The following is a 15,812-nucleotide window of genomic DNA, read 5'->3' on the forward strand; positions in this document are numbered from 1 at the left end:
AGCAGTTTCTGAGTAACTTCAACCTTACTCTGCCTGTGCGATCAGTTCAGTGCTTGTCGTTCCTGGTTTGACGTCACAAACACACCCAGCGTTCGCCCAGACACTCCTCCGTTTCTCCAGCCACTCCTGCGTTTTTCACGTTAACGGTAGCGTTTTCAACCACACGCCCATAAAACGCCGTGTTTCCGCCCAGTAACACCCATTTCCTGTCAATCACATTACGATCGCCGGAGCGACGAAAAAGCCGTGAGTAAAAATACTATCTTCATTGTTAAATTACTTGGCGCAGTCGCAGTGCGAATATTGCGCATGCGTACTAAGCGGATTTTCATTGCGATGCGATGAAAAATACCGAGCGAACAACTCGGAATGAGGGCCCTAGTGCGGACATTTCTGCAATACGTGTATATAGTTATTGCTTAATAATGGGTTATGTTATGTTGGCATCTATTGTTTGATGCCCTGTTGTCGTTCATACTGTTGACTGGATAAGTGTATCACAAGTTATACGGTGTGATTGGTGTGGCTGGTATGAGTCTTACGCGGGATTCCAAAATCCTTTCCTTATAATGTCTGCTCTTCCGGGCACAGTTTCCTTAACTGAGGTCTGGAGGAGGGGCATAGAGGGAGGAGCCAGTGCACACCAGAAAGTACTAAATCTTTCTTTAGAGTGCCCAGTCTCCTGCGGAGCCCGTCTATTCCCCATGGTCCTTATGGAGTCCCCAGCATCCACTACTGACTACGAGAAATAGATTTACCGGTGAGTAAAATCTTATTTTTTTTAAAGAGGCGTGGGTTAATACTGACAAGAAATTTCAAACCCCTAAGCGGTTGCTAAATTCCTTCCCTTTCATCCCTGAGGATAGGAAGGTATAGCAGAACCCTCCGATAGTGGATACCTCAGTGTCCAGGCTATCACGTAAGATTGTGCTGCCTGTACCTGGTGCTATCTCTCTAAAAGACCCTACTGACCGTAAAATTGAGACTACACTCAAATCCATTTACACCACAGTGGGAGTCGCACAGAGGCCCACAAGTGCTTATGGGTGGATCACAAGGGCCATGGTTAAGTGGTCTGGTAATATAATTGAGGGGTTTGACACTTTGCCTGAGGATGAGATCCTGACGCTACTGCAACATATCCAGGATGCTGCTAACTTCATGAGTTTGGCAGTCAAGGAGATGGGTCTCATTAATGCCCGATCCACGGCTATGGCGATCTCAGCCCGCAGGGCTCTGTGGCTGCGACAGTTGACAGCGGATTCTGATTCCAAAAAAGGTGTAGAAAATCTTCCCTTCACGGGGGATGCCCTGTTTGGGGAGGAAATAAATAAGTGGATTTCTCGAGCAACGGCCGGTAAATCCACCTATCTGCCGTTTGCTGTTCTTCCGGCTAGACATCCTTACCCCAGTACCTCTCTACAGTCCTTTCATGTGGCCAGGTTTAGAGGCAGGGCCAGCGGTGCCTCAAATGCGGCCAGAGGAAATAGAGGTAAATCTCGCAGACCAGCGGCTGCTGGATCACTGGACCAGTCCTCAGGTTCTTCCTCCACAAAGCCTTCCGCGTGACGGTTGGCCCCAGCTGCAGGGGAACTTTCAGGTGGGTGTTCGACTGCAATATTTCGCTCATGTATGGGTGGAGTCCTGCCGGGACCCTTGGGTGAGGGATCACATTTCCCAAGGGTACCGGTTGGAATTTCAAGCATTCCCTCCTCACAGATTCTTCAGGTCAGGCTTACCAGCTTCACCTGTAGCAAAAGTTACCTTGCAGGACGCAATTCAAAAACTTCTACACACACAGGTGATTGTTCTGGTCCCTCCTCTGCTCACAAGCAAGGGATTTTATTCAAGCCTATTTGTGGTACCGAAACCGGACTGTTCGGTACGGCCAATCTTGAACCTAAAATCTCTGAACCCATATCTACAGGTGTTCAAGTTCAAGATGGAATCTCTCAAAGCGGTGGTTTCTGGCCTGGAGAAAGGGCAATTCCTGATATCAAGGATGCATATCTGCACATCCCGATATGGCCCCTGCATCAGGTTTATCTCAGATTTGCAATACAGGACCGCCACTTCCAGTTCCAAGCCTTGCCCTTTGGCTTATCCACGGCACCGAGGGTGTTCACAAAAGATATGGCGGAAATGATGTCCTTCGCATGATGGGTGTGAACATAGGGGGTAATTCAGAGTTGATTGCAGCAACAAATTTGTTAGCAGTTGGGCAAAACCATGTGCACTGCAGGTGGAGCAGTTATAACATTTGTAGAGAGACTAAGATTTGGGTGGGCTATATTGTTTCTATGCAGAGTAAATACTGGTGGCTTTATTTTTACACTGCAATTTAGATTACAGATTTAACACACCCCACCCAAATCTAACTCTCTGCACATGTTATATCTGCCCCCCCCCCCTCCCTGCAGCACACATGGTTTTGCCCAACTGCTAACTAATTTGCTGCTGCAATCAACTCTGAATTACCCCCATAGTCCCTTACTTGGACGATCTCCTCATAAAGGCAGTGTCCAGAGAGCTTCTGTTACAAAGCATCAACTTAACTACACGTCTTCTTACGGACCATGGGTGGATCCTCAATTTCCAAAAATCACACCTGGAACCGTCACAGAGGCTTCAGTTCCTGGGGAAGATACTGGACACTGTGTCTCAGAAAGTTTTCCTTCCAATGGACAAAGCCTTGACAATTCAGGCTATGGTCCGCTCTGTGCTCAGACCACGCAGGATCTCGATGCACCTTTGCATCAGACTACTGGGCAAAATGGTGGCCTCCTACGAGGCAATCCAGTAGGGCAGGTTCCATGGCCGTCCGTTCCAGCTGGATCTTTCGGACAAGTGGTCGGGGTCTCGCCTGCACATGCACCAGAGGAGATCCCTATCGCTGAAAGCAAGGATCTCCTTGTTATGGTGGCTGCAAGTCTCTCACCTTGTGGAGGGTTGGAGTTTCTGAATCCAATCTTGGACTTTGCTGACGACGGATGTGAGCCTCCGTGGTTGGGGGGGATGGGGGGGGGCGCTATGGCCCAGGGGGCACAGTTTCAAGGAAGATGGTTGAGTCAGGAGTCTTCTCTGCCAATTAAATGTTCTGGAACTCGGGGCAATTTACTATGCCCTTCTACAGACGTCCTCTCTCCTCCAACATCAAGCCATACCGGTACAGTCTGACAATGCCACGGCGGTGGTGCACATAGACAGGGCGGAACAAGAAGCAGGGCCATAATGCGAGAAGTCTCAAGGATACTCCTCTGGGCAGAAACCAACGCAAGGGCCATATCGGCCATATTCATTCCAGGGGTGGACAACTGGTAAGCAGACTTCCTCAGCAGGCACAACCTTCATCCGAGGGAATGGGGCCTTCACCCTCAGGTGTTTTCAACAGCTGGTTCAACGGTGGGGCTGCCCGTTGATAGACAGGATGGCTTCTCGTCTCAACAAGAAGTTCTGTCTCTACTGTATCAGGACGAGGGATCTGCAGGCTGCAGCGGTGGACACTCTGACTGCACCGTTGGACCTACCAGTTTGTCTATCTGTTCCCTCCGATTCCTCTCATCCTCAGAGTTCTAAAAGACTCAAAAGGGAAAGAGTTCAAGCAATTCTAATTGCCCCGGATTGGCCTCGCCGGGCCTGGTATGCGGACCTCCTGACCATGTCTCTCGAGGAGCCCTGGCCTCTACCACTTCAAAAGGATCTTCAGTAAGGGCCGTTCGTCTATCCAGACTTACTGCGGCTATGTTTGATGGCTTGGAAGTTCTGAGGGAGATTCTAGCCAGAAAAGGTCTTCCTTCCAGGGTCATCTCGACTATGGTTCAAGCCCGAACGGTGGTCACGTTGAAGCATTACCACTGTATCTGGAAGAAATATGTTTCTTGGTGTGAGAGTAGAACCTATTCTACGGGGGATTTTCAACTTGCCCGTTTTCTGCACTTCCTGCAAGCAGGCGTGGATATGGGCCTAAGGTTAGGCTCCATCAAGGTTCAGATTTCGGCCCTATCTATTTTCTTCCAAAGACAGCTGGCTGTAATTCCGGAGGATCAAACGTTCCTGAAGGGTGTCCTTTGCATTCAGCCACTCTTTGTCCCTCCCACAGCTCCATGGGATCTCACTGTGGTCCTGACTTTTCTCCAATCGGACTGGTTTGAACCTTTACACAGGGTGGACTTGAAATATCTTACTTGGAAGACCGTCATGTTGCTGGCTTTGGCCTCTGCTAGGCATGTGTCGGAATTGAGGGCCTTATCCTGTAAGAGCCCTTATTTGATATTTCATGATAATGGGTCGGAGCTCAGGACTCGCCCGCAGTTTTTGCCGAAAGTGGATCGGCTTTTCACACTAATCAACCAATATTGGTTCCAGTATTGTCTGACACTTCGGTTGCCCCAAAGTCCTTGGACGTGGTTCAGGCTTTGAGGCTTTACATCAAGAGGACTGCTAGTCACAGGAAGTCTGACTCGCTTTTTGTCCTTTACGACGCTACCAAGATTGGATGTCCTGATTCTAAGCAGTCTATTGCCCGTTGGCTCAGGCTTACTATCCAACAGGCTTCTTCTTCGGCAGCATTGGTTCTGCCGAGTTCTATTCAGGCCCACTCCACTAGGTTGGTGGGTTCCTCCTGGGCAGCTCGGTCTTACAGTTGTGCCGAGCTGCTACTTGGTCAGGTTCGAACACGTTTGTTAAGTTCTATAAGTTCGATTACTTGGCCGGTGAAGACCTTCAGTTTGGTCAGGTGGTTTTGCAGGGGTCTCAGCACTCTCCCACCCGTTCTGGGAGCTTTGGGACATCCCCATGGTGCTAATATTTCCCAGTATCCCCTAGGACATTAGAGAAAATAGGATTTTATAAGAGATGCTGGGCGCCCGCCTCAGTGCATCGTTTTTCCTGCTTATTTGGTTGTAAGTTCTTAGTTGGGTCTGCCATTGCTGTCCCTGTTCCTGTTCTGGTTAGCATTGCTTTCCTTGGTTCTAGTTAGCGTTGCTATCCTTTTTGTTACTGGTATGTGTTGGTTCGTTACCTCACCGCTATTGTTGTATGTTTTCCTTCTCTCAAAGTATGTCAGTCTCCTTGGGCACAGTTTTTTTTTTTTTTTGTTTTCTTTTCCTAGACTGGGACTGCAGTAGGGGCATAGAGGGGAGGAGCCAACACACACTGAAGATTTCTTAAAGTGCCAGGCTCCAATGGACCCAATCTATACCCCATGCTACTTATACTTACCAGCAGGGCCACCATCAGGGTGTGCTGGGGGCACAGCTGTCCCGGGCCCAGACTCTTGACAGAGAGAGAAGGGCCCAGGATACTCATGCATCCACCTGCCTGCCGCCGTTCTGCGGTTGTCCTCACTGTTCTGCCGCTGTTCTCCAAACCCTCCAGCTGCTCTGTATTGAAAATTTCCCTCCCAAAATGGCCACCACCAAAGAGGAGACAGTTATTCAAGATACCAGAGGAGCCCTCTAGTATCTTTAATAACGGTCTCCTCTGCGGCGGAGGCCATTTTGTGAGGGACGTTTAAAATACAGCTGCAGGAGGACGGAGGAGAGCAGCAGAACAGCGGGGATGGAGGCGGGCAGGCATCAGCATCCCAGGCCCTTCCGACAGCGGCTGATGGCAGCCTTGTTTCCCAGTGTCCCCTACGGACTACGAGAAAAGGAAGCACCGGTAGGTATTAAATTCCTATTTTTACAGGCACCCAATTTGGATATCATGTAGAAAAAGGGGGGGGGGAATACATGTGGAAAAACTTCAGTTTTTCATGCCCGATGATTCTTCACCTGTAATTGGATACCCCCTTATGTGTGTATGTTAAATACTTTTTCATAGTGATTCCGTAGTATTGCCACTTCAGAATTCTTTTTAAATACCAGCGTTACTGACACAGTATATATTTCATGGAAATGCAGTAAGCTGCAAGTGTCTTATTTTAGAAGAAAACTATTTTTAGTGTTTAATAAGTTATCTGAACCCTGAGCCTTTCTTTCTAAAATTTACTTTATCCTTCTATGCAGATTTCAGATTGCAGCCAATCTTAGCATGGAGTGCTATGCCCTTGTATTTGGAGTTAACACTTTCATTGCCTTACTTCTACAAACTCTGATGACTGTCATAGTTGTGGATTCTAGAGGCCTTGGCTTAGACTTGTTTACACAAGTAAGTGCCTATTTGTTTTACAGTTGGTGGCCTTCACTCTAGTGTTAGAGAATGTGTAGTCTAGACTGCCTGTTACAATATTTGGCGTTTTTTTTTATTAAACAAGTGTTTTTTTTATTTAGCCAATACATAAGAGAAATTATAGAAATCAGTACAATTGTATACAGCATTGTAAATATATAAAATAAAGAGGTTAGCCTTTAGTCATTGTTGGAGATTCTGAAGGGAAAATTTGAATTTTGAATGCGTGTAGTAATAGTTACCCTGTATTGTTGCAGCAGTCCTCGGAGCACAGTGCCGTGTGAGTCATATGGTTAACACTTGTTTTAATAGCATGCAAAGCAATTAGAAGGAGCATGTCCATAGTGTTGTCTAACTTGTGATGTCAGAGGCCAACTTTTTTTTTTACAGGTTCATATAAAAGGGCTGGTAATGTACAAATATAATAAGGTGGCAACACTTAACTCAGTGTAGAGACCATCTCTGGGATTGTTGCTTGGTGACTGCCAGGGCTTGATCGCTCCAGTTTCAGTTGTATCCGAAAAGACTTAGGGCCTAATTCAGACCTGATCACTGTGCTGCAGATTTGCAGAGGGCTTCGACCAAATAGTCGCCACACTTGCCCCGTGCAAGTGTGCGAATGCATGTGTATGCCGTGCGATAACTTCGCCAGGCAACGAACCTCTGCAAATCCGTTTGCAACTCACTCACCATCTAATGATTTTTGCATACTGTGCAGTTTGTGCATAGCCCAGGACTTAATCCTAGAGTGCTGGAGCTAACGTCACACACTCTCCCAGAAAACGCTTTGGAACACCTGCGTTTTTCCTAACACCACCCCCAAACATCCGCTTCCTGTCAAATCACCTTGCGTACGCCTAGCGATCAAAATTTTCACACTATTCTGTTGCTGTTTGGCATGTGCAGTCATTTGATAATCGTCCGCTATGCAAATTTGCACAACAGTGATCAAGTCTGAATTGGACCCAAAGTCTTTTCTTCTCCTCCAGCTACTCACGTCCACCAAATAGATGACACAGAATTGTTTGTTTTCTGGAGTTATGCCTTTAAAAAAATTTCAACAAAAAAAAACATTTTTCTCCAAGTAATCCAGGTACTCTACTGTATGGGGGTAATTCAGAGTTGGTCGCAGCAGCAAATTTGTTAGCAGTTGGGCAAAACCATGTGCACTGCAGGGGGGGGGGGGGGGGGGGGCAGGTATAACGTGCAGAAAGAGTTAGATTTGGGTGGGTTATATTGTTTCTGTGCAGGGTAAATACTAGCCGCTTTATTTTTACGCTACAATTTAGATTTCAGTTTGAACACACCCCACCCAAATCTAACTCTCTCTGCACATGTTACCTGCCCCACCTGCAGTGCTCATGGTTTTGCCCAACTGCTAACAAATTTGCTGCTGCGATCAACTCTGAATCAGGCCCTATGTGATTTGATTTAAGCCTGGAAGTCTTCATTGAGTGTTTTATATTGCAGTTGCTGATATTTGTCATAATCTTAATGGGTTGTTAACAAGTGAAAAGCAGAGGTATGAAGATAAGCTTTTATTGTTTTGGATTGCTTTTTGCTAAAAGAGGTGTTTGATACTTTGGCTTATTTGTCTCTGTTAACAAAATGTTTTTAATCCGTATTTTAAGCAAAGAGTTGTTTTTAGAAGAAGCCATTCTATAACAAATTTTGTTTGCCACAAATTCCTTTTAACTAAAACCTTTTTTATTTGCAGTTTAAGATTTACTCAGGGTATTTTGCAATCATTGCACTTATATTCTTCGCGAGTGGCCTCGTCCAAGTTTTGAAAAACTGTCAAAAACCACAACAGGACAAACGGGAGTCTTCAGAGACTTGAGGAGCAGTCTGCAGATGGCTTTCTTCCAGCAGAAGCAGAGTAATGGCTGTTTGAGTCTCAAGTATACAATCATGTGTCAAGTAACCAAGCCATACTGTACTTTTTATGAATAATGTTCTGCATACAGTGACGGTTCAATGGAGACTCATGGTAATATAATATATTCATTGTCACGCATCAGATGTTCCCAAACTGTCCGCAAGGCACCCCAACAGTCCAGGTTTTAAGGCAATCCATGCTTAGCCACAGGTGACTGAATTCGTAACTCAGTACGTTTCTGTGCACAAGCTTTGATATTCATAGAACTTGGACTGTTGGGGTGCCTTCAGATCAGAGTTTGGGAAACCTTGTGCTAGCTACAATCTCCAAACAGCATTGCTAAAGAAATCTGTTTTCATTTGAAACTTCGTCCTATACTCATTGCCATCTAATAGCTTCCAATAGCTATGTATTTAAAATGAAGTGAAAACATAGCTCATTTTGCATATTTCTTCAACAATATAAATTATACTAGCCATCCATTTATCAATTTATGAAGTGACTAATTTAATTTATTGTGTATGACTACAGATTGAAATATAACTTGTTTTAATGGTAGAATGCTGAAGTCACTACTGTTTTGCTAGGCTTTTGTCCGCATTGGCCAATGCTTTCTATGGGTACATACCCACAGAGTTAAAAACTTAAGTAAAACTCTAGCAAAATGAGTATCAAACGTGAATGTTTAGTTGCCATGATTGTATATATGGCTTTACTAGCGATTTGTAGATTACAGAATGCAAGACAGACAACAATGGCAATAGGCAGTGCATTGTTGTTGTGTGTTGTTTTTTTGGGGGGGTTTTCTGATGGTGGTAAATGGTACATTTCACCATCACTCTCTCTTTTTTTTTTTTTTTTTTTTTGGTATAAATTCTAATTCTGGAAACCAGAAGAAATGGCTTGTCCGGAGTGTCCAGGCATTATAAAACTTGTGACTCTATGTCAGTGATGGGGAACCTTTGGCGCTTCAGCTGTTGTTGAATTACACATCCTAGCATGCCCTGCTACAGTTTTGCTATTTGGCCATACAAGAACTGTAGCAGAGCATGCTGGGATGTGTAGTTCCCCATCACTGTTCTAGGTAAATACTGGCACACCCAATGGTTATGGTAATATTATAGAAAATAATTGCTAGTATCAGATCAATTTTACAAATGTTAAAAATACATTTCAAAAAAACTAGCTGGTATGAGGCATATTTATTTTAAAGGCTAAAAAAATTGCTGATTTGCAGACTGCCTGTTGCATAAAGACATTTTAATTTTGTACAATATTAAAACTAGAAAAATGTATATACTTTATCAGGGCCCTTTTTATACACATAGATAATGAATCGGGCTAGACTATGGAGGGATTCCTTTAGCCGCGGTAATTTTACCATAGGCTGATTGATGCCCCGGGACAATGCAATTAGCCCTGAAGGCAGCCTGCATGCTTTGTTTACCCCGTTTTTCTCTTGCGTCCTAGAGGATACTGGGGATCCATTTAGTACCATGGGGTATAGACTGGTCCATTATGAGCCATAGGCACTTTAAGAATTTCATAGGGTGGGCTGGCTCCTCTGTCTATGCCCCTCCTACCAGACTCAGTTTAGAAAATGTGCCCGGAGGATCCGGTCACGCTAATGGAAGCTCCTGAAGAGTTTTCTGCATTTATTTTATCTGTTTGTTATTTTCAAGCAGGACTGGTTGGCACCAGCCTGCCTGCTTCGTGGGACTTAGGAGGGGGGGCCCAACCTCTTGAAGAGTTATGGTCCCGTTCCCTGCTAACAGGACACTAGCTCCTGAGGGAACTATACGTAAGCACCGCCACCGTGAGCGTACATTCCCGCAGCACGCCGCCACCCCTAACAGAGCCAGAAGAATGAAGTGGTGAGTACTAAGCCGGCGTCCCGGTTAGCGGGTCGTCGGCCATTATGGTGGCATGAGGGTACGGAGACGCATGGCTTCTAACCGGGCGGATTGTGTTTCCAGGCTCTGTACACAACTGCGTCTCAGTACACTGTACACAGTACCCACACTGGAAAACTAAGCCTTAAAACGGTTCTGTCTCCATTTAAGCACAATTTACCTCAGCCAGTATAAAAAAAAAAGAGGGAAGACCGCGCACCACTGAAGGGGCGTGAGTTCACTATGAGAGGATCCAGCAGCTCACCAGCGCCATTTTCCCTCTGCAGTGGACACAGACGCTGACTGACAAGGACGCGTAGCTCCTCCGGTGTGACTCCAGATTACCTCAGCAGTACCAGGGTGTCATTGCAGGGGGGAGCGATCATTAGTGTACTGAGTCCCCAATCTGGGTACTCGATCTGCGACCCGGCTAAGCTTGGCATTAGCGATAAGGGCGCAGTATGCTGGCTCCAAATACCTCTGTGTCTCCCTGGTAGGGCTCTTTGTCAGTCAATTGTGTTTTTGACCTTTTTCGTGTGTGTGCTGTCACATTTACAATATGTCAGGCAAAGAGTGTGTTTCATGTACTGCAGTGTGTTTCTCTTCCCCAGGGAGCTCACTACTATGTACTCAGTGTAGTGCACCGTCTCAGGCTAGCGGGGCTGAACCAGTGTGGCTGGATTCCCTCAAAGGAATGATTTCTAATATCTCTAATAAATTGTCCCGCAATGAGAAAGAGACACAATACTTAAGACAGTCTGTGGATGAGATTATGAACAGAGACTCCGTCCCCAAACAAGAGTCTCAGTCCCTTGCCATTTGTCCACAAAAACGATCTGTGGCCCATATCCTGCAGTCTGATGACTCTGAGGGACCAGACATGGGGGAGGTGGATTCAGAAGGGGGGGGGGGGGGGTGCTGCTCTGTCACAGGGAATACAGGCTCTTATTGAGGCTATCTGAGATGTGCTACAAATTCCTGATAAGGTGACAGAGGAGTGTGAGGAATCTTATTTTAATTTAAAAAAGAAGTTGCCAGTCACTTTTCCTGTGTCACTGGAATTGAATACCCTGTTTGAATAACCGTGGGTAAATCCTGATAAGAAATTTCAAATCCCTAAAAGGTTACTGTCCTCTTTTCCTTTTCCTCCTGAGGATAGGAAAAAAATGGGAAAGTCCACCGATAGTGGATGCATCTGTGTCCAGGTTGTCACAGAAGATTGTGTTACCCATCCCTGGTGCAGCCTCTCTGAAAGACTCTGCTTGAATTCCTTATCTAGGGGGGAGATTGTGTTACTCCTGCAACATATACAGGACTCTGCAAACTTTTTATGGTGGAAGCCATAAAAGAAATAGGTTTGCTTATTGCACGCGCTTGTGGTTACGCCAGTGGACTGCGGACGCGGACTCCAGAAAAGGCGTGGAAGGCCTACCCTTCACAGGAGAGGCCTTATTTGTAGATGAACTGGACAAATTGATCTCCAAAGCTACCTCGGGTAAGTCCACATATCTTCCTTCTGCAGCTCGCCCAACCAGGAAGACCTACTCAGGATCTACCCTACAGTCCTTTCGGACTGCCAAGTTTAAGGGCAAAGTCAGAGGATCTTCTACTGCCACCAGAGGCGCTAGAGGTAAACCACGCAAACCAGCAGCTGCCGGTTCTCAGGAACAGATCTCCAGTTCTGCTTCCTCAAAGCCTTTAGCATGACGGTGGACCGCGTGGCCTGAAAGACTGGCAGGTGGGAGCCCGACTGAAAAATTTCAGTCACATCTGGACAACATCATGCCAGGATCCTTGGGTCATAGATCTTATTTCCCAGGGATACAGACTGGAGTTTCAGGAGCTCTCACCTCACAGATTCTTCAAAGCAGGCTTGCCAGCTTCACAAGAGGCAAGTATAACCTTACAGGATGCCATTCAAAAACTGGTACAGACTCGAGTCATTGTTAAAGTTCCACCTCATCTGCACAACAAGGGGTACTATTCCAACTTGTTTGTGGTACTGAAACCGGACAGTTCGGTGAAACAGATTTTGAATCTAAAATAGTTGAACCCGTACTTACGAGTGTTCAAATTCAAGATGGAGTCTCTGAGAGTGGTGGTCTCAGGTCTGGAGGAGGGGGAATTCCTAGTGTCTCTGGATATCAAGGATGTGTACCGTCACATTCCGCCGCCTCACCAGGCTTATCTACGCTTTGCACTACAGGACTGTCACTACCAGTTCCAGGCCCTGCCATTTGGTCTCTCCACGGCACCAAGGGTGTTCACCAAGGTAATGGCAGAGATATTTCTTCTTCGCAAGCAGAGAGTGAACATAATTCCGTACCTGGACGATCTTCTGATAAAGGCACCGTCCAGGGAAAGGTTGTTGGGCAGCATTGGTCTCACAACCAGACTACTCCTGGATCACGGGTGGATTCTAAATCTACCGAAATCTTTATTTAGAGCCAACTCTGAGGAATGATACTGGACACAGTCGCAGAAAGTTTTTCTTCTGTTGGAAAAGGCATTGGTAATCCAGTTGATGGTACGGGATGTCCTGAAGCCAACCCGGATATCGGTGCATCTATGCATTTGCCTTCTGGGGAAAATGGTGGCCTCTTACGAGGCGCTTCAGCGCGGAAGGTTTCATGCGAGGCCCTTCCAGCTGGATCTGTTGGACAAATGGTCTGGATCGCATCTTCACATGCACCAGAGGATACATCTGTCTCCAAAGGCCAGAATCTCCCTTCTATGGTGGCTACAGACTTCTCACCTGATCGAGGACCGTCGGTTCGGGATTCAGAATTGGATTCTGCTAACCAGACGCAAGCCTCCGAGGTTGGGGAACGGTCACCCAGTGGGTGCAGTTTCAAGGAAGATGGTCAAGTTATCCTCCCAATCAACATTCTTGAACTCAGGGCTATATAAAACGCCCTTCTGCAGGCCTCATACCTTCTTCAAGATCGGGCCATTCAGGTGCAGTCGGACAATGTGACGGCCGTAACATACATAAATCGACAGGGAGGAACGGAAAACAGAGCAGCAATGTCAGAGGTATCAAGAATTCTCCTCTGGGCAGAAAAACACACTGTGGCGTTGTCGGCGGTCTTCATACCGGGAGTAGAAAACTGGGATGCAGACTTCCTCAGCAGACACGACCTTCACCCGGAGGTGTTCGGGTGCTTGGCACGTTGATGGGAATGTCCACAAATCGACATGATGGCCTCTAGTCTCAACAAGAAGCTCAAGCGGTATTGTTCCAGGTCGAGAGACCCACAGGCAGTGGCAGTGGACGCTCTGACAACTCCATGGGTCTATCAGATGGTGTATGTGTTCCCTCCACTTCCGCTGATCCCAAGGATTCTAAAAAGAATAAAAAGAGAAAAAGTGCAAGCAATTCTTATTGATCCGGATTGGCAAAGAAGGGCCTGGTACGCGTTCTTCTGGAGATGCTCCTGGAAGATCCGTGGCCTCTACCTATTCGAGGATCTCCTGCAACAGGAGCCATTCGTCTATCAAGACTTACCATGGCTACGTTTGACGGCATGGAAGTTGAATGGCTGATTTTAGCCAGGAGAGGGATTCCTGATAAGGTCATCCAGACTATAATCCAAGCCAGGAAAGGGGTAATGTCTAAACTTTACCACCGTATTTAGAAGAAATACGTCTCGTGGTGTGAGCAGAAAATATTCTGCGGTGGAATTTCATCTGGGACGTTTCCTGTTTTTTCTGCAGTCTGGTGTGGAAGTGGGCCTACATCTGCACTCCATAAAATTCCAGATTTCGGCCTTGTCCGTTTTCTTTCAGAACCAATTGGCGTCTCTTCCTGAGGTCCAGACGTTCTTGAAAGGTTTTCTGCGCATCCAGCCTCCCTTTGTGCCTCCTACGCCTCCTTGGGATCTCAATCGGACTGGTTTGAACCGTTACATGAGGTAGACGTAAAATATCTTGCGTGGAAAACCATCACAATGTTGGCCTTGGCTTCAGCAGCACCTCACACCTCACAATACTTGGTACTTCCCCATGGTACTAAATGAATGCCCAGTATCCTCTAGGACGTAAGAGAAAATAGGATTTTAATTACCTACCGGTAAATCCTTTTCTCGTAGTCTGTAGAGGATACTGGGCGCCCGCCCGGTGCTTCGTTCGTCCTGCACTGTTACTTCGTGCAGTATTGTTTGTTTCAGCCGTTGCTGTTCCTGTTCCAAGTTTGGTTAGCATGGCTTTCCTCTTGTTTGTGTGTGCTGGTTCGGAATCTCGCCACTATCCTTTTTATATCTTTCTCACAAAGTATGTCCGTCTCTTTGGGCACAGTTTCCTAGACTGAGTCTGGTAGGAGGGGCATAGAGGGAGGAGCGAGCCCACACTATCAAATTCTTAAAGTGCCCATGGCTCCTAGTGGACCGGTCTATACCCCATGGTACTAAATGGATCCACAGTATCCTCTACAGACTACGAGAAAAGGATTTACCGGTAGGTAATTAAAATCCTATTTTTTTTTCACCCCCCGTTAAATTAAGAGTTCTAATTGTATTCGGTCCTGTGTGTGGATTAAGAGGCTATACCACAATGCCTTTAATATTATAATGCTGGTTTTTGCCTTCACTCGGTGGTTCCCAAACTTTTTTGAGTCACGGCACCCAATAGTATCAGAATTGTTTTCATGGCACCTCTAAGCCAAAAGTTTCTTATTGAAAAATGTAAGAAAAATATAAAATTAAGTAAATTTTGTTTATATGTCATCCTTAGGTTCAATTGTGTGATTAGGGACAGGATTTGCATTTGTTTGTCCACATATTTTATGATTGACAGCCACTAGCGCTGGTTTTATCTATTATATTGACTGTAAATAATTTGAATTTGTCCTGGGCCACCAATCCAGGGCACTGCTGCAAGTGTCCTGAGGCACCTCAGGGTTCCACGGCACATAGTTTGAGTCATTGCCTTTTACCATTTTAAGGGTTTTTTCCCCAAAAGTTTTCTGTGTACTTTGTCTAACACACACCTAAAACACGCGAGCCAACAACATGTATAGACTTGATACAATCCCCCACCCACACTTTGCCTGCCTTGCTGTGGGGAGGAGATTATGGGACCAGTGCAAAGTTGAACGTTTTCTGAACCAAGCATATGAAAGTACGCTTTCCAACAAAGATGCTTACAACTCTGCATGCAGGCGAAGATGCACTTTAATCTCCGTGCACGCAATGTAGGATCATCTGCAACTGCATTGTATTCAGCTCTGCTTCAGCCACTATATGCAGATTGCATTTGTGCTGCTCCGGCTTTATTCCCTTTCGCACAAACAGAATTGCCTGGAGTTATCACAATTACTGAAGCTGGGGGATAGATACAACTATTGTTGGTCAATGTATTTCACGCTAAGGTTTTATATTGAATAACTAGGCTTTGCTAGATAAATATTAATGTTGGTGCTATCCTCTAGTAAGGAAACCTGTTTATGTTCCCACCCCCTCTTCATTTTGGCCTTTAATAGGATTAATTGAGCCAGGGCAGTCAGACTTAATCTCCTGCTCTACTGACTTAATCCCCTTATGTATTGTTCTCTCTGTATTGTATTGCAGCTGAGAACAATAGATGAAAGGTTTTTGCTAATAAGCCATGGTGCAACTAGGCGCAGCAGAGAAGCCAAGATGAGCGTGGCTCCATCTGTGTATGTATATATCTATATATATATATATCTATCTATCTATATATGTATATATATATATATATCTATATATCTCCTTAGTAGATGGCGGGTGTTTATTTGTTATAGTTATGGCTTTGCTCCCTTTTAAGTGAAGCTCCTACTACAGCAGTTCCAGTCACTTAAGTGTCCCTGTAGTGTAAAAAAAACACTGAATAGTGTAGATTTCCCAGCATGC

The 15,812-nt window shown here is 45.8% G+C and overlaps 1 protein-coding gene across 1 annotated transcript in view; it reads left to right on the forward strand.

Annotated features, from left to right (window-relative positions):
• Positions 1 to 8,530, forward strand: part of SLC19A2 (solute carrier family 19 member 2) — a 35,437-nt gene extending 26,907 nt beyond the window's left edge. Inside the window, exons 5-6 of the mRNA XM_063955645.1 lie at positions 6,009 to 6,150; positions 7,889 to 8,530. Coding sequence (XP_063811715.1) covers positions 6,009 to 6,150; positions 7,889 to 8,011 — 265 coding nt within the window. The 3' untranslated portion in view covers positions 8,012 to 8,530. The remainder of the gene's footprint in view (positions 1 to 6,008; positions 6,151 to 7,888) is intronic.
• Positions 8,531 to 15,812: the final 7,282 nt, after the last annotated feature.

Source organism: Pseudophryne corroboree, chromosome 2 (assembly GCF_028390025.1).
Source record: "Pseudophryne corroboree isolate aPseCor3 chromosome 2, aPseCor3.hap2, whole genome shotgun sequence".
NCBI classification, from domain to species: Eukaryota; Metazoa; Chordata; class Amphibia; order Anura; family Myobatrachidae; genus Pseudophryne; species Pseudophryne corroboree.